The 23,986-nt window shown below is 35.0% G+C and overlaps 2 protein-coding genes across 3 annotated transcripts in view; both read left to right on the top strand.

The window, feature by feature from the left end:
- LOC115216771 overlaps positions 1–2,378 on the top strand; it is an 86,343-nt gene extending 83,965 nt beyond the window's left edge. The window contains exon 17 of the mRNA XM_036506399.1: positions 1,342–2,378. Coding sequence (XP_036362292.1) covers positions 1,342–1,379 — 38 coding nt within the window. The 3' untranslated portion in view covers positions 1,380–2,378. The remainder of the gene's footprint in view (positions 1–1,341) is intronic.
- Positions 2,379–6,895: 4,517 nt separating this feature from the next.
- LOC115216574 (60S ribosomal protein L37a) lies at positions 6,896–23,674 on the top strand. 2 transcript variants are annotated; one of them, XM_036506398.1, is made up of 4 exons: positions 6,896–6,901; positions 12,359–12,487; positions 21,463–21,545; positions 23,571–23,674. In XM_036506398.1, exons 1-4 carry the CDS (start codon positions 6,899–6,901, stop codon positions 23,632–23,634), a joined length of 279 nt encoding a protein of 92 aa, XP_036362291.1. In that variant the 5' UTR covers positions 6,896–6,898; the 3' UTR covers positions 23,635–23,674. The 2 variants fall into 2 exon arrangements, with proteins under 2 accessions (XP_036362291.1, XP_029641901.1); XM_029786041.2 differs by lacking the exon at positions 6,896–6,901 and adding an exon at positions 11,710–11,871.
- The last annotated feature ends 312 nt before the right edge of the window (positions 23,675–23,986 follow it).

The raw sequence follows: 23,986 nt of genomic DNA, 5'->3' as shown, positions 1-23,986 counted from the left end.
AAAGTGTTAAAATTAATTACATGTTAAACACCATAAATTTATGAACTTTGTTAATAAAAATTAATTCATTATATTTTATAAATTGTGTGTCTGTATGTGAATGTTAACTTCTAGTTGTCCAGTTGGTAAAACCAGTTAATACTCTGCTCTAAAATGAGATATTAATAAAGTGTTAAAATTAATTACATGTTAAACACCATAAATTTATGAACTTTGTTAATAAAAATTAATTCATTATATTTTAATAAATTGTGTGTCTGTATGTGAATGTTAACTTCTAGTTGTCCAGTTGGTAAAACCAGTTAATACTCTGCTCTAAAATGAGATATTAATAAAGTGTTAAAATTAATTACATGTTAAACACCATAAATTTATGAACTTTGTTAATAAAAATTAATTCATTATATTTTAATAAATTGTGTCTGTATGTGAATGTTAACTTCTAGTTGTCCAGTTGGTAAAACCAGTTAATACTCTGCTCTAAAATGAGATATTAATAAGTGTTAAAATTAATTACATGTTAAACACCATAAATTTATGAACTTTGTTAATAAAAATTAATTCATTATATTTTAATAAATTGTGTGTCTGTATGTGAATGTTAACTTCTAGTTGTCCAGTTGGTAAAACCAGTTAATACTCTGCTCTAAAATGAGATATTAATAAAGTGTTAAAATTAATTACATGTTAAACACCATAAATTTATGAACTTTGTTAATAAAAATTAATTCATTATATTTTAATAAATTGTGTGTGTGTATGTGTGTATGCACACATGTGCATGCATGCATGTCAGCAGCATTTTGCACTTGCTTTCCATGCTGGCATTGGTTGGATGTCACCATCTGAGTAATTCTTTATTGTTATTTGGTGCCACTGCTTCTATAAATTGTTGCTCAAGTTATTTGGTGTTTGGCTTCTATGGCTGAATGCCCTTCATGCGTGTGTGTGTATGTATGTATGTATAGATAGATAGATAGATACATACATACATACATACATACATACATACATACATACATAGGTGCAGGTGTGGCTGTGTGGTAAGAAGCTTGCTTCCCAACCACATGGTTCCAGGTTCAGTCCCACTGCATGGCACTTTGGGCAAATGTCTTCTATTAAAGCCTTATGTGTGGATTTGGTAGATGGAAACTAAAAGAAGTCCATCATATATATGAGACTGAGTAAAAAGTAAGCAATGTTTTGAACCATGAAGAATTTGTACCGGACTTTTGCAGAGTTTTGAATTGTTTTTAAACATTTTTATGCAATTGTGTGATAATACAGACATTGACTTGCCCAAATGCATCCATAATTTAACATTGATGTTTTTTTCCACTGTTATTACAATCATCTGGAGTGGAACTGTCAAAGCATGATATTCGAGCAATTTTGCTATTCAACTTCAAAAACTGCTTATGATATCAACAAAACATTTGGTGAGGAAATGACCAGTGAGTGGTCAGCTCAAAAATGGTTTAAACAATTTCACAGCGGTGACCTGAGCTTTGAAGATCGTGAACGTAGTGGATACCCATCTGTCATCGATGACAGTCAGTTAAAGACCGTCATTGAGAAAGATCCACGTAAAACCACTTGAGAACTGGCAAAAGAACTTCAAGTTAGCCAGAAAACTGTCTGCAACCATTTGCATGCAATCAGAAAATCAAAAAAGCTTGACAAATAGGTACCACATGATTTGAATGAAAATCAGAAAATATGAAATTTGCTCATCGCTTCTTCTCTGTAACTAGACCAATCCATTTCTCAACCATATTGTAATTTGCAATGAAAAGTGGATTCTGTACAATAATAAAAAACATTCTTCACAGTGGTTGGACCAAAATGAAGCACTGAAAACTTTCCCTAAACCCGAGCTCTTCAAAAAGGTTATGGTGACTGTTTGGTGGTGTACTGCTGGACTCATCCCCTATAACTTCTTAAAACCCAATAAAACCATGACTGCAGAAACATATTGCCATGAAATTGCCAAAATGAATGAAAAACTCCTACTCCTCCATCCCAGATTGGTTAATAGAAGAAGACCAATCATTCTTCATGACAATGCTCAACCACACATTCCACCACTGATGCTCCAGAAGTTGAAGGAACTTGGCTACGAAGTTCTTCCCCACCCAGCTTATTCCCAAGACTTTTCTCCTACCAACTACCACTTTTTTTCAAGTATCTTGATGGTTTCCTGCGAGAGAAGGAGTTAAAAAATCAAGCCAATGCTGAAAGTGTGTTCAAAGTGTTCATCAGCTCCAGAACTCCAGATTTTTATGTTACTGGAATAAACAAACTTGTAACTTGTTGGCAAAAATGTTTTGATTGTAATAGTACTTACTTTGATGAATAAAATTTCCACTTTGTTGAAATATATTGTGATGAATTTCCTGTTTCAAAATGTTGCTTACTTTTTACTCAGCCTGATATATATATATATATATATATATATACACACACACACATGAGTGTATGTGTGTGTTTGTGTCTGTTTGTCCCCCACCACTGCTTGACAACTGGTGCTGATGTGTTTACATCCCCATAACTTAGTGGTTCAGCAAAAGACACCAATAGAGTAAGTACCGGGCTTAAAATGATAAGTACCAGGGTTGATTCATTCAACTAAAATGTTCTCCAAGTCAGTGCCCCAGCATGGCCACAGCCTGATAACTGAAACATGTAAAAGATAAAAGATATATATACATACATATATATATAAGAAAATGGAGAGGATAAACAATTGACAAACATCAGCCAGTAAGCATTCAGTTATATCTATTTATTAATTGATTACAAACATACGTGTAAGTGATTCAAGTAAATGAATGAAATAACCCGATAAATACATATACAGATTTATATAGAGAAATAAATGAATAATAGATGAGTGTACAAATACTAAACTCTCACAGCCATTTCTACCATGAGGCAACGAAATATTCCAAGGTATCTTCATCATGTCAGGGATATACAGGGATAAACAAACATTGGACAGGTATTGGAAAATCCCAAGGCTTCTTCAGAGAGTCCAAATGTTAGGAAACTAACATGTAGGAAAGTAAGTTAAAATAACAGAGTAGGGTAAGATAAAATAAAATAAAATAAAATAAAAATAATGTAATGGAAATAGTAAAGAATGATAAGAACTTCCTTTTAAGGTGCTATTATAATCCATGGGATTCCATCTTGTAGTAAATAAATAAAGTCACTCTCAGGAGAAATTTCTGCAGGCTGCAGTTTACATCGTGTTTCCCACATATTAGTTTCCTAACATTTGGACTCTCTGAAGAAGCCTTGGGGCTCAACCATTGTCCAATCCCTGTCCAATGTTTGTTCATCCCTGTATGATGAGGATGAACCGACATGATGAGGATAACATGAAAGATTTGGCTGCCTCATGGTAGAAATTAGTATTTGTACACTCATTTATTCTTATTCATTTATTTCTGTTTATATATTTATTTACGTCTTTATTGGCTTATTTCATTTGTTTACTTGAATCACTTACACATATGTTTGTAATCAATTAATAAATAGATATAATTGAATGCTTACTGGCTGATGTTTGTCAATTGTTTATCCTCTCCATTTTCTTATTTCCCTTATAAATCCTGGGTAAATTTCTGATTTACTCCCACCCATACCTAGTATTCAATTGCGATATTGCCATGCAATTGTAAGCATTTGGTTATAAATCCGTAGGTACACATCCAGTAGTCTATTGGATATTTAATATCTCTTAGACAGTTGGTTTGTTAACCTCTAATTCATATAGACATATATATATATATATTTCTTTTTTTTGGATATGGTTTTCAAGATTCTTTATATGAGTTCGTGTGTTGAAGCATATTCTGTTGTGTCTGGGGAGAGTCATTCTCTTTTAATACCTTATTATTTAACACACGCACCGAAAAAATTTCCACTTCTTTCTTTTTTTTTTAAATAAGAAATAAGTGGAAATTTTACCGGTGAGTGTGTTAAATAATAAGGCATTAAAAGAAAATGACTCTCCCCAGACACAACAGTATATATATATATATATATATATATATATATATATATATATGTATATATGTATGTATGTATGTATGTATGTATTATGTATGTATGTATGTATATGGTTGGGGGTGAAAATTCAATAAAAAGAAACAAGTAGAAATCCTTAGACATGTATTAAAAATGAATCACTTTTTTGTATAGAAAACATATTTTATATAATATTTTTACCAGTTTTAATTGTTTCTTCAGTAAAAAGAATCATAAATTTATCAAAATTCAGTCATTCATATATGAGTCTTTTCAAGAAATAGTATTACCTCTTATCTGTTCAGTTTGTGACATTTTTATCAACTGGCACATATACATATGAACAAAAAATGAACTAAGAGAAATAACCTAGTGTGACCCATGAACAACTTTGACAAAGACAAACCAGAGAATGTATCACAATTACTAAACAGCAATTGAGACCAGCTCCATATGTGAAAAGGAGATCATCTCAAGAATCAAAGAATGGAATGGGAGTGGTACTTAAAAATGGATACAGAGTGTCAAGTAAAATTAGAATTTTTTAAAAAGAGATGTGCTTGGAAGCTAGATGTGGAAAATGAAAAGGCATGTCAAAAAAGGTTTAAAGTTGTTTTTAATAATAACTAGCTTAAAAGCTTCCCTCCATGCAGATTTTTAAGCTAGCTCTTGCAGAGGGCTAATTGGTCCTGTGGCCCAAAACTATAGAGAGCTAAATAGCATGACTATGATACATCTGTAATGACTATATACCCCGGTGGTGTTTGATCAGAGGTCAATGATGGATGACAATCAATTCTGTAATGCAATCATTCAATTGTTCCAATTCCAAGTTCAATTCCAACAGTTGGCCAATTAGTCCCAAAGTTCTTATCTTGACACAAAATTAAATGAAGCAAATATCATTGATCTCTGATGTCATCTGACAAACACTAACCAAAACGACATGAACCGGCCAAGCTTTACCTGCTAGAAATAGCAACCCAAATACTTTTGAATCAGATTCCAATACTGGATGTTCAAGAACCAAATGAAGGGTAGATTTTTAATCCCAGGATTATCCTGATTCCAAAAAGATATATAATATGCCTATGTTGAGAAAATTTCACTTTTATTATCATAGAAGAATTCTGTGGAGTTTATTGGAGAGAGAGAGAATGTGTGTGTGTGTGATGTGTGTACATGATTTCACAAATAAATGAATTTAAGAGAATGTCAGTTCTTGTTTGGTTTGGTTTGTTTGCATTTATGCTTATAGTTAAGTATTCAGATATATAACACTGCAAACAAATAAACAATGCAAGTGTAATTTAATAAAAAAAACATTAAAATGTCATTGAATAATTAAAAAATAAATAAAAATGATTTCATATTTCATATTTAGATTTAAATTTAATTTGTCACTTAATATTTATGTTTTTGCTAAGTCTATGCTACATTTTTACTTTCATTTCATTTCTAGGGATACATTTTACTATTGGATACATATTATATACTGTTGACCATATGTGTGAGTATGAATAAATGTGTGTATGTGTGTTTGGCATGCTCGTGAGCATGTTGTGATGATGTTTGTGTAACATGTTGAGAATATAGAGTTGTGAGATAAACTGAGAAAGTAGTAAATATGGAAGACCAGGAGTGGCTGTGTGGTAAGTAGCTTGCTAACCAACTACATGGTTCCGGGTTCAGTCCCACTGCGTGGCATCTTGGGCAAGTGTCTTCTGCTATAGTCCCGGGCCGACCAATGCCTTGTGAGTGGATTTGGTAGATGGAAACTGAAAGAAGTACGTCGTATATATGTATATATATATATATATGTATGTGTGCGTGTTTGTTCCCCTAGTATTGCTTGACAACCGATGCTGGTGTGTTTACGTCCCCGTCACTTAGCGGTTCGGCAAAAAGAGACCGATAGAATAAGTACTGGGCTTACAAATAGAATAAGTCCCGGGGTCGAGTTGCTCGACTAAAGGCGGCGCTCCAGCATGGCCGCAGTCGAATGACTGACACAAGTAAAAGAGAAAGAGAAAGAGTATATAAAATGAGAACCAAGAGGGATATCAATAAAGCACTCAATGATAAACAAACTTGGCTAACTATATCCAATGATCAGATACCAATAAATGCAAGTAAAATAAACATCCAAGGTAATTCCTCATGTATTACAAGTTAATCCAGATATTATTCAGAAGAATTTCAAGGAATTCTGGGTATAAGACAACAAAAATAAGAATGGCAAATATCACATCTTTAATTAGTGACTACACCATACAATATTGATGATCATTTCTGTTGTGTCAACATATTTAGATACAGAGAATATCAGCCAAATTAATATATTGAAAGTATGTTAACACATTTTCAAGGCAATCCAAAAATGGTTAAATTCGAAGCGAACTATGAAAATATTTCTAGCAGATGAAAGCATACAAAAAGAACGTTAAGAAGAATATAATATTCTAAGAAAATATAATATTCCAAGAAAACAAGTTTAGTATTTTGATGACATCAGTGAATAATGAATATGCTAAACAATTTTAGAAAAATCATGCTTATCATAATATTGGGTTGGCAAGAAAGTAATTTCGTTTCTCACAAATAGATAGCATTATTTTTTTGTACAACTATTGTCAATGTTAGGATTTTTTTTCCTTTTGACATTTGATAGCTGTTACTTTTGGCTTACTTTAAAAGCAAATTGCAAGTTAGTATAGTGTCAATTTTAACATGGAGTGCAAAGATGAACATTTTTGCCATATTTTGCATTTTTATTTCATAAAGGCAAGAAAGTTGCTGAGGCTCACAAAGAGATATGTTGAGTTTATGGTGTTGATTGCTTAACAGAATGCACATGTCAGAAATGGTTTTAAAAATTCCGTTCAGGAGATTTTTCACTTGAAGATGACCAACATTCTGGTCGATCTATTGAAGATGATGATGACCAAAGCCATGATTGAAATTGATTGTCATACAACTGTGTGAGAGATTGCAGAAAGGTTAAATGTATCACAACAATTGAAAACCAATTAAAATGTCTTGGACTCATTAAGAAGCTTCATATTAGAGTTCCACATAAATTAAAAGAGATTCACTAAACACAATGAATCAATATTTGCGATATGCATCTCAAACACAATGAAATCAACCTTTTTTTTTAAATGTATCGTCACTGGCAATGAAAACTGGATTGTCTATAATAACATCAATTGAAAATATCATGGTCCAAGCATAATGAACCAGCACAAACCACATCAAAAGCTGAATTGCTTCAAAAAAAGGTCCTGCTGTCGATTTGGTGGGATTACAAAGGAGCTGTGTATTTTGAGCTGCTTCCAAGGAACCAAGCGATCAATTCAGATGTTTATTGTCAACAACTAATGGAAATGGAGGAAGCAATCAAAGAAAAATGGCCAGAATTGGCAAATCATAATGGAATCTTGTTCCACCATGACAAAGCTAGACCACACACGTCTTTGCTAACTCATGGAAAATCATTGGAGCTTGGTTGGGAAGTGATGTCACATCCACCATATAGCCCTGACCTTGAACCATCAGATTATCATTTATTTTGAAGTTTGCAAAATTCTTTGAATGGTAAAACTTTCAATAATGATGATGACTTGAAATCGCACTTGCTTCAGTTTTGGGCTGATAAGGACCAGAAGTACTATGAGCACAGAATCAGGAAGTTGCAAGAAAGATGGCAAAAGGTCATCGAACAAAATGGAAAATATATAATTAATGAAAGTTCATTCCTTGTATAAAAGGAGATGACATTTATTTGACACTAAAAACCCGAAATTACTTTCTTTCCAACCCAATATATAAAAAGCAATTATAATTAATGGGTTATTTAGAATTGAAATATTTAAATACTTTTCTATATTTGTGAGAACATTTCAATGTAAAATTACCTTTATAATTTAATAATACTAATTTAGAAGTAATTATATAATACATTTCCTCAAGGCAAAGATCATATTTAAAATTACCAGCATTGCACAATGGTGCATAACTAATAATGGACCACTTTAAATCTTGCTTAATGTTCCTATCTTTTAAATCCCAAATGTATTTACGAAGATTTGTAGAATTACCTTTTCTTCTATACTTAAATGAATAAGAATAATTATGAAATCTAGATTTCCAAATTATAGCAGATGAACCTATGTAATAACACTCACAATCCTCTGTTATTACCTTACATTGATACACTATATTCTTCCTTAAATACTGATTTTCTGATGGACAGATAATTTTGTTTTTACATTTACAAAGGTATTTATACACTTGTATTTGGTATTCATGGTTAAAAGAATTAGTACTAATCTTCCTCTCAAAAGTATGTGTTAAGGCAGGATTATTATCAGTATTATAATTAATATCAAAACTAGGAGTTAACTGTAATATCAGAATCAGAATTACTCTTAGCGTATCAAAATCCAGTTCAGGAAAATTATCATTAGAGTTAATTCCACAATTCACTTTACTGGTTCTACTCATACAGATTTTGAATTGAGATACTGCCTAATTCTTCTTTTGTTATGTGCTGCTATGATAAACTGGCTTTCCTTAGAAAATGATATTTCTTTCATTGTGTCCCGGGAGAGTCATTATGCTAATATTATTAACACATGCACTCGTTCAGTTCCACTCTTTTATTATTAGTGAATTGGCTAAATATCCAACTAAACTAAGCAATTGTTTGTTTAATTTGATTAAACAGCAAGTCATTTGTTTTGTTTTTGTTTGTCAAAGCTCTTTCATTACTACTTACTCTTTACTTGTTTCAGTCATTTGACTGCGGCCATGCTGGAGCACTGCCTTTTAGTCGAGCAACTCGACCCCAGGACTTATTCTTTTGTAAGCCCAGTACTTATTCTATCGGTCTCTTTTGCCAAAACGCTAAGTAACGGGGACATAAACACACCAGTATCGGTTGTCAAGCAATGCTAGGGGGACAAACACAGACACACAAACACACACACGCATATATATATATATACATATATACGATGGGCTTCTTTTCAGTTTCTGTCTACCAAATCCACTCACAAGGCTTTGGTCGTCCCGAGGCTATAGTAGAAGACACTTGCCCAAGGTGCAACGCAGTGGAACTGAACCCGGAACCATGTGGTTGGTAAACAAGCTACTTACCACACAGCCACTCCTACTTGCAACCTTTTCAATGACTTTCATCTTAGTCCGTTACGAAGGCCGCATTTGTCTGCTTGAGACCTTGTTGCATGCAGGTATGTATGTTTGCATGCTTGTATGTTTGTATATGTGTGTGTGAGTGTGCCTGTATGTATGTGTACATCTGCTAAATTGTGCATGCATGCTTGAGTGTATCTATGCATATGAGTTTGTATGTATGCACATGTGCCAGTTGTGTATGCATGTGTGCCTATATATGTCTGTGTGTGTGAGTTTGGTCGTGTGTTCCTGCTCTTTGTGTGTGTGTGTATGTATATGTCTGTCCATACTACCTATGTACCTACCTGACTATCTATCTATCTATCTATCTATCTATCTACCTACTTACCTACCCACCTAGCTACATAATTAACTAAGTAGCAAACAGTCTTTATAACTAACTTAACCACCTAAAACCTATTTACTTACCTAACTACCTACCTATTTACCTACTTGACTGCCTATATATAAATGTAACTGTGTATGTATGCTATACCTGACTTGGCGAGCTGGCAGAACTGTTAGCACGCCGGGCGAAATGCGTAGCCGTATTTTGTCTGTCATTAAGTTCCGAGTTAAAATTCCGCCGAGGTCGACTTTGCCTTTCATCCTGTCAGGGTCGATAAATTAAGTACCAGCTACGCACTGGGGTCGATTACATCGACTTAATCCCTTTGTCTGTCCTTGTTTGTCCCCTCTGTGTTTAGCCCCTTGTGGGTAGTAAAGAAATATATGTGTATTTCCTATTTAGTATGGGTAATATTTCATTAATGAAACATTATTACAGTATTAACTGTAAAACTAGGAATATAGTCGACAGCATGAGGTGTATGGAAGGAGTTTGTAAGGACAGAAACACGGCATACATTAGCTGAAAGGCTAAATGAGAACTGGAAAGAGCCTGACCTCAGTTTAAACTGAAAGGCGTTTGTTGCAACAAATGTAAACACAGAAAAACTTCACGAAATATATATATATCTTTTTTTACTTGTTTCAGTCATTTTGACTGCGGCCATGCTGGAGCACCGCCTTTAATCGAGCAACTCGACCCCGGGACTTATTCTTTGTAAGCCCAGTACTTATTCTATCGGTCTCTTTTTGCCGAACCGCTAAGTAACGGGGACGTAAACACACCAGCATCGGTTGTCAAGCAATGCTAGGGGGACAAACACAGACACAGAAACATACACGCACATACATATATACGACGGGCTTCTTTCAATTTCCGTCTACCAAATCCACTCACAAGGCTTTGGTCGACCCGAGGCTATAGTAGAAGACACTTGCCCAAGGTGCCACGCAGTGGGACTGAACCCACAACCATGTGGTTGGTAAACAAGCTACTTACCACACAGCCACTCCTGTGAAGAATACGTAAAATTAAGACAATTGAGAAAAAATATTTACAATAAAATTCTAATTGATAAATATAATTTTTTATTAAAAGAAAACACGCAGGTGAAGTAAATCTTGTGGTGGGAAGAATCAACACAACACAACACAACATGTGGGTGAAATGAAACACAACTACAACATGCAGTTGTCATGGTAACAAGTTGTTAATGCTTCGCAGTCTGTTGATTGGCTAAAATTACCCAAATTTTTCCCAACTTTAATTCCAAATAACATCAGATTCTTTAATTTACGAGATAAAGTAATTGGCTGATCGTAATCAAAATTTAGAGTAGCATCGATGCACCAAAATTTAAAGCAATCTGAGCAAAATTAAATAGGGTTGATTTTGTGAATCTACACCCACCATTTGAAAGGTATTTGTAAATAATTTCATTCAAATATATTCATTTTTCTGAAAGTTTGGAAGAAAGAAATTTGTGAACAGCGAACACATATGTTGATATGCGCCACATGGTTTAAGAGAAATATTTTTGGTTATATTTATAAATTCAAAGGGGGTAAAAGCGAAAACAGATATTTGCTATATATTAAGAAGAAATCTTTATATATAAAAGTGAAGTTGTGTGTCTGTCTCCTACGATTTAGATTCCTAACTACTCCCACATTTTGCGGTGCAGTGTAACCAAAAGCGGGTATCTTATAGTCGTGATTCATATCGAGCCCTTCTGGGTATTAGCGCGCGTCTACGATGAGTCTACGATTTAAAAAAAAATTTACCATAATTTTTTTCTCATTTTTAACGCTTTTTTTTTTTTTGCTATTATATAGGGGAAGTAACTCTCTAAAAATGTATTATTAAATCTCAGAACGTAAAAAGCTACAGTAACACCCCTCCCCTTTGTGGTTAGCCATATTGAGATGGCTATTATACTTTACATCTCTAAAAATGCTTATATAGTTATTTCCCTTACAAACCCGAGCAACGCCGGGCGATATTACTAGTATAATGTAAATACGAATCCAAAAACATTTTACCCTCCCTACTTGATAATATCCAGTTGTCAACTCGGTAATAAATATAATTATAAATAAATTTTAACAATGTATTCTTTATAGTTGAAGTTAGTTTTATATGTTTATATTCACTTCAATGACATTATATTTAAGAATAAGTATAAGTTTGTACGAAACTATTGCTGTGTCAGTCAGAATTTGCTGAGTTTACATCCCAGGTGCCAATTTTGACGACTTCCTCTTCCGTTTCAGTGATCTCCAGAAATGGTTCGTATTTGTTCTTGTCTCGCTTATCTTGATTAATCTTTGTAATTTCTGAGATTTGATTATTGAAAAAATATATGAAATGTCTCAATCAATACTCTAGCATATGTTAATTTTATTATTTTTATGTAATTATAATTCAGAAGTTGATTTATGTAACCACAACATGAGGTGTGCTCAACCATGTATAATATCTTTCGTGTGAAAATTTCTTTTTTCTACATTATCTACATATATTTAGAAAATTCTTGTATTTATATTAGTTCTTTCAGAAAATCTGTAATCTTTTAGCTGTTTCCAAAGACATTCATTGCTAAATTTGTTAATTGATTTCATGCTAACAGTAACAAACATTTCAGATTTCGTGCTTTTAGTAAGCCAAAATCACACTGTTTTGTAGTATTTAAAGTAGCGGTAATAGAATTGCAATTGATTATACCGTTTCGTCGGAAATAGGCAATATATTTCTCGCGTTTTTCCGTTTTGTTAGGCTAAACGTACAAAAAAGGTCGGAATTTGCGGTAAATATGGTACCCGGTATGGTGCCTCGTTGCGTAAGACAGTTAAGAAGATGGAAGTATCTCAGCACGCCAAATATACCTGCAAATTTTGTGGCAAGGTAAGCATTTTATTAATTTTTCATCGCTTCTGTCTGTTCCGATATAGACAAGTTGCAAATATAGGGATTTATGGGCAATTACTTGTTGGCGGGCCGTCACAACACATCCATTCGCTTCCCCCCCCCCCTACAGAAACCCACGTTTTCGACCACGGAGATTCTGGAAAAAAAGTTAGCATTTCAACCCCCCCCCCTCTCTCTCGCAATTCATTTTCCACTTTTTTTCAAAAATTTATTGGCATTCTTTCGGATTCAGTCAATTTCCGTGAGCACGTGTCGTTTTGTACGCGTGTTCTGTTTTTATGTATTTAATGTTGCAATATTTCGGATCTTTGGTGGTTAAAATAAAAAAAAAACCCACATGGACTATTATAATTAATACTGCTTTTGGTACTTGTATCGCAGAGTGGTCCCGGTTTGCGCAGACGCGCGTCCGTGCTAGCCAGACGTAGGCAGTCGATCCTACAAGCTGACTGGCGCATGCACGATATATACTTGTATATATACGATATATACTTGTATCGCACGTCTCCGATTCGCGCGCGCGATTGTATGACGGGGGAAGTTCTTTTGAAGTTACCGTGCATGGGAAGCATTGATGTACATGTGTGTGTTTAGGGAGACAGAAGTATGGTGTGTAAGTGAAGTGCTTCTGTTAGTGTGTGTGAAGAGACAGATAGAGTAATGTATGAAAGAGAGAGATAACTGAAATTTTTTACTCGGTTTTTGCAGTGCGTGCGTATGTATGTATCGATGTGTGTGTGTATGTATGGCCGATTCAGTGTTTACATTATTTCGAGTTAAAACAAAAGATAACCTTTGCCTGTTTATGTAACGGTCTGCTATGTAGAAAATAATGAGGTTGACTCAATGGAATAATGACAGTGATCGAAGATATAGACATTTTTTTATTTAATCGTTATATATGCCTTGTCGACGGCAACTGTTTCCCTCGTGGATCTGTGCATCGGGTTACAGTACATGTGGAATGTAATTGGTGTGTGTCCATTGAGTCGGTGACTTCATTCCTTTCATGTTGGGCATGTGTCGTGAAAGTTCGTGTCCTATAATTCTTGTTGATGCGACTGGCACAGACTGTAATTGTTTTCAGGAGTTCATGCGATGCTGAAGCAGTAAGTCTTTGAAGTCGAGCTCACCAAATATAATGGATAAGGTAACGAAGACTGCAGTTCTGTGGCTCGAGGGTCAGCAATTGTGGCAGGGTTGTTGTGTTCGAATCACGTGGATAACCAGTTGTATCGTTGTGGTTGATGTATTCTAATAACGTCGGTCTGTCACCAATTGTCGATGCTCGATGCTGACAATGTCACTTCTTCATTTCGGCCTATTGTTTTCGTGTGGTGTCTGTGTAGACGCGGAAAAGTTTTAAGTCAAACGGAAAACACATCAATTGACTTAGCAAAGCCATGTGATGAAATTAACTCAAAGAACAATGCACTACATATGTATAAGTAGCTACAGCTAGTTCTAACCATTTCTCTTATTTCTGTAAAATGAATTGTGATAACAAATTTCAGGGAAGAAACTGTGCGTGGTAGCAAATTGTTTCATGTTTGATTTTTAAAACAAATTTGGTTCAGACTCTCGATGTAATGAATACCAAATTAAACATTAGACCAAATTTTGCTTGCACTGGTTATTTCCGTGTGTAGAAGACAATTTTGTAATGGTATTTTAAAATTCCAAAAATCATTAAAGTTACAAGATCTGAAAGGAACATGTACCAGTTGACAATTGCCTCTGGTCCAATTCCAACTTCACCCATCACAACACTGTTTACATTCAATTATTGCCCAGTAATACATCAACTCGAGAAGACAAGTCAATGGTAGGTGGGATTGATCCACAATTCATCTACACAGATACCACACGAAAACAATAGGTGTCACAGTGATATACCTCTTTTTCTACAGTCGGCCGAAATGAAGAAGTGACAATGCCACCTTCACATTCTCTATTGTCAGCATCGAGCATCGGTGACAGACCGACGTTATTAGAATACATCAACCACAACGATACAACTGGTTATCCACGTGATTCGAACACAACAACCCTGCCACAACTGCTGACCCCCGAGCCACAGTCTTCGTTACCTTATCCATTACATTTGGTGAGCTCAACTTCAAAGACTTACTGCTTCAGCATCGCATGAACTCTTGAAAACAATTACAGTCTGTGCCAGTCGCATCAACAAGAATTATAGGACACGAACTTTCACAACATAGTTTTCAGTTCCATCGTCACATGCCCAACACAATACGAAAGGAATGAGTCACCGACTCAATGGACACACACCAATTACATTCCACATGTACTGCAACCCGATGCACAGATCCATGAGGGAAACAGTTGCCATACATAAATGCAACACTTAGGACAGCTACCCAACCAAGAAAACTAACCTTTTCACACAGGACATTACCAGTCAGATTTTGTCACTTTTCGTTACACATGCATATATATATATGCATGCTTGCATCCAATTTCTGTGCACATCTATAGACTATTAACTTTTTTTCCTTTGCATGCAACTCTTTTCTCATGAGAAGAATATCTCCTCCTCATTTTATAACTCTGCCGTCTTTTTCTTACTATTTCACCATCGTCACATCAACAGACATTAAGGCTGCACAGTAGTGGTCGACAAGGCATGTATAACGATTAAATAAAAAAATTTTTGTCTATATCTTCGATCACTGTCATTATTCCATTGAGTCAACCTCATTATTTTCTACATAGCAGACCGTTACATAAACAGGCAAAGGTAATCTTTTGTTTTAACTCGAAATAATGTAAACACTGAATCGGCCATACATACACATACATGCATACACACGCACGCACTACAAAATCCGAGTAAAAAATTTCAGTTATCTCTCTCTTTCACACATGTACATCAATGCTTCCCATGCACGGTAACTTCAAAAGAACTTCCCTCGTCATACAATCGCTTTCATTACTTCAAAAGTTCCCGCAAGCCCATATGTAAACAAATATACGTGGTTTGTAGTGTTCTTGTAACGAAACATCGCCTAAAAAGGTAAATAAAAAATTATGGGGGAGATTACTAATTGGATATAAGTTGACATGAAATTTTGAAAGTGTTTGCATATTCGGAATTTGTCATCTAAGACAAGGGGTTGGTCTTCCTTCCTTCTCCATAATCGTAATCTCCGACGTATAAAACTTAGGAATCCTATATGAACCATAACGGACAGACTTGGGTAATTGTTCAGTAAGGTTATGGCGTGATTCCATGGATAAAAGTAAGTTCCTTTTACTACATATGTCCCCCTTTATTTTTTTTATAACCATACCGAAATTTGTTATTCTAAATTCAATCTATTCTTCAGTTGTGAAATCAGTTCTGAATTCAGAATATATAAAGAAAATGGAAATACAAAATTTACCACTTTTATGGAGATGAATTCTATTATGTTACATAAGAGCTTCTGGGTAAACAACATTCTTTGTTTTCTGGTTTGGAACATAGACAAATAAGTTTTGCAAACTACCGATCCTGGATCAACCAACATACAGTTGACCATGAGAAAAGCAAAGGTCAATTAAGTGCAAGCCAGTCGATTTCAAAGTCTGATTTTGAGACAAAGCAAACACTGGGAATTGTATTCATTAGAACTCAAATGGCATGTCTGTTGGTTTGATTGGAATTCTTGGAATGAAAATCTTTTCCCTAGAAGCACATTCAGTGTTGATGGTAGCTTCTGTCACATTGTGGTAATGTCTTCACAATCAACCTTGTACCATTGCATAATTTAGGAGGATCTAAATTTCTTAGAAGCATTATTAGGACTCTTGCCTTCAGAAAAAGCTTGTGAAGAAGTGCCAGATGGTTCAAGAGATTTGGCTTTTATTTCTAGCTTGAAGTTTGTTTTTTGTTTTTCCTTGTTGAGAATTGAAATTTTAAAATTTTTCTTCGGGATTGTATACGTATTTCGCAAGAAAAAATGAGGGAGTAGGTTGAAATTTTGAAAAAAAATGTTTTAAAATTGGTTTCTCCATAACCAAAAGTGTGGGATCCCGTAAAAGAAAAAGTCAATATCCATTTCCCCAAAAGTTATGATAGAAAAATCGTGTCTTGTGAATTTTCCAAAAGTCCCTTCACCATCCTGCCAGGGTTGTCAGTGCACTTCTTTTTTTTCTTTCTTTCTTCAAATTCGTGTTCCCGGGTGAAGGTCTTTATATTGACCATTGTCTCATTCTTTCGAGCAAGAATTACCCTGTCACACAACCATTTATGTGAATAATAATTGTTACTTAGATCTAGAAATACTCTGGTCTTCAATTCAGCTGGGGAAATTCACCATGGTAGTAATATGAGCCAAATTGATATCACCATTCCCATCAAATGGGTACTTTCCCATTTCCTAATTGGAGGATCCAGGTTGAAAACTGTTCTGCACATTGATCCCCATCTAATAAGACTCGCATGTTAGTATTGAAGGAGAATTTCAGTACTTTATTCCACAGGTGTGAAGACTTAATGCATGCTTTTATTTCATCAGGTCTTGTTCATCTTGGAATGACTGGTAATGTCAGTCTGAAGTCTCCTGATAAAACTAATGTAACTCCTCCCGTAGATTTCTTACTGCTTATGTCTTGTAAGGTCTTATCAAGAGCTTCCATTGAACCTCCATGTGACATAGTGCATTCATCCCAAATGATCAGGTGGCGTTGGTGCAACACTTCTGTTGAACTTGACCTTGGACTCATTTGTGATGAGATTTCGCAGTAATTTAAATGCAGAATGAGCTGTTCATCGTCCAGAGAGAAGTGTCAGCAATGCCGGATGATGCTACAACAACTGCAATTCTTTTTTGTTGCCCTAAGCAATGTTGTTACAAATGTTTTACCTGTGCCACCAGGAGCATCAAGAAAGAAAATTCCTCTCACTGACGAAATAATTTTATATACATAACGCTGTTCTGGAAGAAGCTTTGGTTCATGTTCATTTACATATGCAGCCAACTCTGTAATGTCATAATTTGTCTCTTGAAGTTAAATCATTAATTTGGCAGTCCAGAGCCAGACTCTTGCAAATTTTTGCCTCCCATGGCCAAAACTCAATCCTCAATTTCAATCCATGCTTGGTTAAAAATTGTTTCAGAGAACTAAATATTGATATCTGGGTTTGCCTGTTGAACTGCATACTTTAAGTCCTCAGCCATGTCCCTACAATGTTTCATCCAAAGCTGTAGAGGACTGCCAAGTTGATGCATGTTCAGTATAATTGCAAAAGGTTAAAGCGTTTCTTTGGAGAATCTGATACTGATGCCTCCTTTTCTAAAAAAATGTGTTCTTCTACAAAATAAAAAGATATTTACAAAAAATGTGAATCACACTTTTGTGTGAGTTCAAAATATAGATTGCTTAGCTATTTGAACAAGTAATGTTCAAACTTTCTATTTGGGTACCTCTTTTTGTCCAACTCAACACCACCTTTGCAAAAAATTAGCACTTTAAAATTTCAGTTTTACCTCTACCCAGCCAATTTCTTCGTGTTTCACGTTTTTCAGAATTCCTGTGGGGCACAATACATAGAAAATGTTTTTTATTACTATGTTTGTACTATTGGAATTTATGATTTTGCAAAATATTTTTTCAATTTCAACTCACCCTTCACACTTTTTCCTTTTTAACATGTCTAACTTGATCAATCAGTGTGTAAACCTTGATTGATGAAATCTGAATTTTTTTTTACAAAATAAAAAAATATATATTTTGAAGTTACTGGTTCAAAAGAATTATGGTGGGAAATTAGGTGCTGGTGGATTTAGTATTAGTTAGCTAACATTTAATTAGTTAACATCTTGATTGTTTGATTGACCAAGCGGTTAAATGATTACTCAACTAATAATGATAAAAGTGAAATAGAACCAGTGCATGTGGTGGGAGAGGCATAACTACCTTCTCAAGGTGTACCAAAATATTTTTTATTATGAACTTGAATTTAATGTTACCTTCCTGTTAAGTATATTTTCATCAGTTGAAAATGTTCAATATAAGATAGCCTGTTTTTATTGAGTGTCCAAACTTATATTACACCTTCTTGACCACTGGTTAATATGCAGTTAAAATCCTCAAAGTCCCTACAGATGCTTCTCCTCACAATAAAATTGTTTTGCAAAATTGTAAATTCCAATAGCACAAACGTAGTAATCCAAAGCATTTTCTACATGTTTTGCATAATGGCGGTGCCCCAGCATGGCCACAGCTCGTGAGCTGAAACTAGAATCAATCAATCATATGAAATCTGAAGAAATTGGGTGGGGTAAAATTGAAATTTTGAAATGCTGGTTTTTGCCAAGGGTATAGGGTGGTCTCAGTCTCGAGTTGGACAAAAAGAAGTACTCCAATAGAAAGTTTAAACATATACTCGAGAGAAAACAAAGCCTATGTAATCCGAATTCCCACCATATGAAGAACATATGTAGAAAATTTTATTTTAAAATATTCATTTTTCTGAAAGTTATGAGGAAACAAAAGTCGAGGGGGCACACTTGTGTAGGAGTGGCTACAATGTAGTTAGTTGGAGGTTTGGCTGTTATTTCTAGCATGTGGAGAGATTGCTTCAAAGCCTATTTAATGTGTGGGTTGGAAAACCCCGGCACGTAAAAAGCACCCACTACATTCTGAGTGGTTAGCATTAGGAAGGGCATCAAGCTGTAGAAAGATTGCCAGATCAGATTGGAACCTGGTGCAGCCACTGGCTCTCCAGACCTCAATTAAACCATCCAACCCATGCCAGCATGGGAAATGAACATTAAACAATGATGCTGATGGCGCAAGGACCAAAAGGGTTTTGAAACTGCTTCCCAACCACATGGTTGGTCCTGCATAGCACCTTGGGCAAGTGTTTTCTACTATAGCCTCAGCGTATATATATATATATATATATATATATATATGTGTGTGTATTTGTATGTCTGTGATTGTCACCACCACACACACCATCATTTTGCAACCGATGTTGGTGTGTTTACATCTTTACTGTAGCAGTTCAGCAAAAGTATCTGATAGAATGAGTACTTGGCTTGCAAAGAATAGATCAGTACACTGTTGATGGGTGGTGTGCAGCAGTGGCCATATATAGTTTGCAAGCTTCATAAGTGATGGGGAAGCGAAATTATATGAAAAGTACAATAGTCAGGCTTATGTGATACTTAGAATATAAGGGCGGTTGCATAATGTCCCTTTAATCAAGGTATGAAGCGGGCCTGAATTTGTCAGAAAATGTTTTGTATATAGAATATTTTTAATGCTGAGTATATATTATAAAGAGTGACATGTTTCATCTTTGTGAATATGTGTGTGCGGGTGGCACATAAAAAGCACCCACTACACTCACGGAGTGGTTGGCGTTAGGAAGGGCATCCAGCCGTAGAAACACTGCCAGATCTGACTGGGCCTGATGAAGCCTTCTGGCTTCACAGACCCCAGTAGAACCGTCCAACCCATGCTAGCATGGAAAACGGATGCTAAACGATGATGATGATGATGATGTGTCAGTATTGAGCTTGTTGGGTTTTATTGTATAGATGTGGTATTGAGAGAGTGGCTAGCTGGGCTGTTTGAAAAGGAGACCAGTTAAGTACCTCTTTTGGCTCTGCATTTCAGGTTAACCTTTTACCACAGTATCTTTTTATGTAGCAGTCATCCTTCATTACATACCTATACCAAGTTCTCTCTTGCACACTACATCTGATTTTCCTTATCATTTTTTCTTGCAGTTCAGTTGTACTGTGGTATTTATGCACACTGATATTGCACATTTATTGGAACACGATTGATTCATTTCTTTCTGGCCTTTGCAAATCTGCATTCAAAATCCACATCTCACTACCCTGCAGCATTGCAGTTCAAACAATCTACTCTTCTCTCTGTTGGAGAACGCTGCTCACTATTACTTTTTCCTTTTCTGGTTAGTGTTCAGTTAGAATGTCTGCATGTTGAAATCTACAGAAATAATATTATTTAGTTTGTGTATGGATAAATGCAGACAGGTAACATAGCTGTGTTGTTGAAAGTTTGCTTGTCAACCACATGGTTTCAGTTTTTAATTCAGTCTTGCTGCATAGCACCTTGGGCAAGATTCTTCTATTATAACCCCAAGCTAACCATGGCCTGTGAATGGATTTGGTAGGTGGAAGCTAGGTGTTATTACCATCCTTGGAACAGGTATGAGTTTGAGTTAGTAACGGGAAGGACATCTGGGCATAGAAAACTTGCTTAAATAAACTTCATCCAACTCATGAACATGAAGTGGATGTTAAAATGATGATGGATGGCACCTTTAAGTTATTGAGCACAGATTTTGTTTTATAGATGCATGTAGTCAGTTATTAACATTAATGATGTACAGGCAAGACAATACACCAAATGGTGAGTTGAACCTATGGGCTAGCAATTTTGCTTGAGTGTTGCATATGACAAAGGCTTTGCTTGGTAAGCATTGCTTTTGGCAAAATTAAGCAGCTGGTACAATTGGCTTTTTAGATTTGCTCACCATTTTAATTGGAAGAGCTTGTATTTGTGGTGATTGCTTTAATATGGTTCAAGGACAAGGGGCTAGTTATTGAGTTGGTGGCCAGAACTGACAAAAATGGCAGGTTTAGAAATCCAGTGTAATTGAGGATATTAATTACTGCAGGCAGTTCAGATAGCAAATGGTTTGGTGTCCCCATAGCAGTTGTGTCTATATGAGAAATGATACAAGAACAAAAGTGAAGTCTGTGCTAGTGTTTGCAGAAGTTAGATCCTACCTATTCCACTTAAGCATTAGGAAATGTTGGAGCTTGTGTTTGTCATAAACCAAGTTCACTGAAGAAAGTTTTCAGGATTTGAGGGAATCCCCCACCCCCAAGAAAAAATTGTTTGCTCAACCTTGTCCATTAGTCAATCATTTTTATTCATTTTGGATTTCTCTTTATTAGGATGCTGTGAAAAGGAAAGCTGTTGGTATCTGGAATTGTAAATCTTGTAGAAAAATTGTAGCTGGAGGTGCATGGTCTTATAGGTAAGGTTTCTTCTCTTTTTTTTTTCTTTACTTGGAGGGGTGTAAATTTAAAACATGTATATATTCTCAAATTCCAATGCCAAAGGGGGTTGTTTTCTAAATATTTAATAGGGTTTTAACCCTTTCGTTACTAACCTGGCTGAGAAATCTTTTGGTTCATAATACCAACCCGGCCGAGAGAACCTATTGTTATTTAAATGTAAATTTGAACCCATTTGGTTCATTCGTTAAAACGTGATTTCACTTTGTAAATAGTTGGCTTATAGTATCCGACATTGCTTGAAGTGATATCTCACAACTCAGTGAATTTTGGGAGGTTTTTTTCGGCATCGATTTTTCTTCAACTTTGAAAATGCATATGAGTTCCATGTTATCAAACATTGATTCCAAATTTAAAGCTTTTTCAACGGAAAATAGGGAGATATTGAGAAAAAGAATGAAATAGGTACTAAAGCACATGGTGTACAAAATAATGAATAGGATATTTTTTTATCCGAAAATGAAAGCAGTGATTCTGAAGAAACAAAGCAGCAAAGACGATTTTACATCGGAATGAAGTAAAAAGAACTTTTTAAATGTTTTATTAGCAATTTTTCTGAGGAGATAATGTTTATCTATTGCCTTTTTTAGGAAGTGAAACCATTAGACTTTTATTTTTTCAGTATGCTAGTTTGAAGCGATCACTTCGAAAACAAATCTACGCAGATTGTAAACTAACACAAAATGGGGGATCAAAGTTTGGAAAATTTGTGAAGCAAATACTGGGTATTGCTGTGGATTTAGTTTTTATACAGGGAAGCTAATGTTAGTCAGCATGGCTTAGGGTACGATGTGGTCTGGAAGTTATTGTTTGAAGCGATCACTGTGGAAACAAACTTAGGCAGAATGTAAACAAACACAAAATGGGGGTACAAATTTCGGAAAATTTCTGAAGCAAATACTGGGTACTGCGTGGATTTAGTTTTTATACAGGGAAAATAATGTTAGTCAGCATGGCCTAGGGAACGATGTGGTCTGGAATTTATCACTTCCAAACCATAACCAGGGCCGTATATTATTTTTTGACCGATTTCTTTAGTTCGGACAAACTTGTGGTGGATTCCAGTATTTCAGTTTATTCCACCTTTATGGTTGGTACACCTGTTGTGCATTAAATTCAACTGATGATCTAGTGATGTGCTCAATTCTTCTTTATCAAAATTTTGTTGCATTAGCTGATGATTCATTTTCTATGGTGATGTTTAAACAAAATTTTAATATTTTTACCTTTTGCTCAATTTACCTGTAATTAAAGTCACTTTGACACAAAAGTTATGCAATAGAATTGATTAAGAACCCTTTCTTTAATTATGTTCCAAATATCACATTAATATGTTGATAAGTAAAAAAGTTAGTTAGTTAATGAAACAAGCCTAAATTCATGATTATTTTAGAATTTAATTGAAACTCATGAGGTGTATTTTGGTCAGAAATATAGTATCGAAAGGGTTAAAGAATGGGCTCAGCTATGTGTATATATGCACAAATTTCAACCTGAGCTGCTTAGTGCTCAACGGGTTGGAAGAAATATTAACTTACGAGCCATAAATATTCTCAACAGGAAGAACATCCTGCCAAGTTTCATCTGACCCATGCAAGCATTGAAAAGTAGACATTTTGTGTGATGTATCTTAATCTTTCTCCATGAAGGGGCAGATGATTGCTATTCTAGCCACACATACACTGTGTCCATTAACCCCTTACTGTTTATAATGCAGGGGACATTGTATTGGTTATAGACAAGTCAGAGAACTAGAGTTCTTCATTTAAAAATCTTACCTTCAAAGTGTTAGAATTTATACTTCCACTGTTTCATCTGACACGTGCATGAATTGAAAAATAGATGCTAAGGTGTTTATCCTTCTAAAATATTCAGGTATTACACTCCATAAATCAGTCAGTTAAATTTTATAAAATGTAAAATATATTCAAGTACTATGAAAGTTAAGTCAGATTTATAGAGCATTATTTTTTTTGTTATTTCAGTACAACAGCTGCAGTTACAGTTCGTAGTGCCATAAGACGTTTGCGGGACATGAAGGAATCCTAAACTTAATGGTTTTCCTGATCAATAAATATTTTAAAAATTATATACTTGGTGGGTTTCATTTTCTTTAACCAGCATGTGTGGACAATACTAAGTAGTCCAAAATAAGCAAGAAAATATCTGTGTACAGCAAAGTTCATCTTAGCTTTGCAAAAGTGTCCTGTATATGAAAATTCATATAGATATTATTGAATTGTCCTTATTTGTTCTCTGCTCTTGAAGTTACTATGAACTCAATGTGATTACTCTTTGAATTTATAAGTCCAACCTGTCAAGTGGTCTTCTGTGTACTAACGTAAAGCTATAGTTGAATATACATGCCCATAATGTTAGTAATGGAATAGAAACTGGGATC

Source organism: Octopus sinensis, linkage group LG10 (assembly GCF_006345805.1).
Source record: "Octopus sinensis linkage group LG10, ASM634580v1, whole genome shotgun sequence".
Classification (NCBI taxonomy): Eukaryota; Metazoa; Mollusca; class Cephalopoda; order Octopoda; family Octopodidae; genus Octopus; species Octopus sinensis.
The sequence above is the reverse complement of the archived record's forward strand: the minus strand, read 5'-3'. Positions and strand labels throughout refer to the sequence as shown.

Coding starts and splice junctions, on each gene's coding strand:
- LOC115216574 (XM_036506398.1), top strand. Junction 12,488..21,462: donor CCTGCAAATTTTGTGGCAAG/GTAAGCATTTTA, acceptor TCTCTTTATTAG/GATGCTGTGAAAAGGAAAGC. Junction 21,546..23,570: donor GGAGGTGCATGGTCTTATAG/GTAAGGTTTCTT, acceptor TTGTTATTTCAG/TACAACAGCTGCAGTTACAG.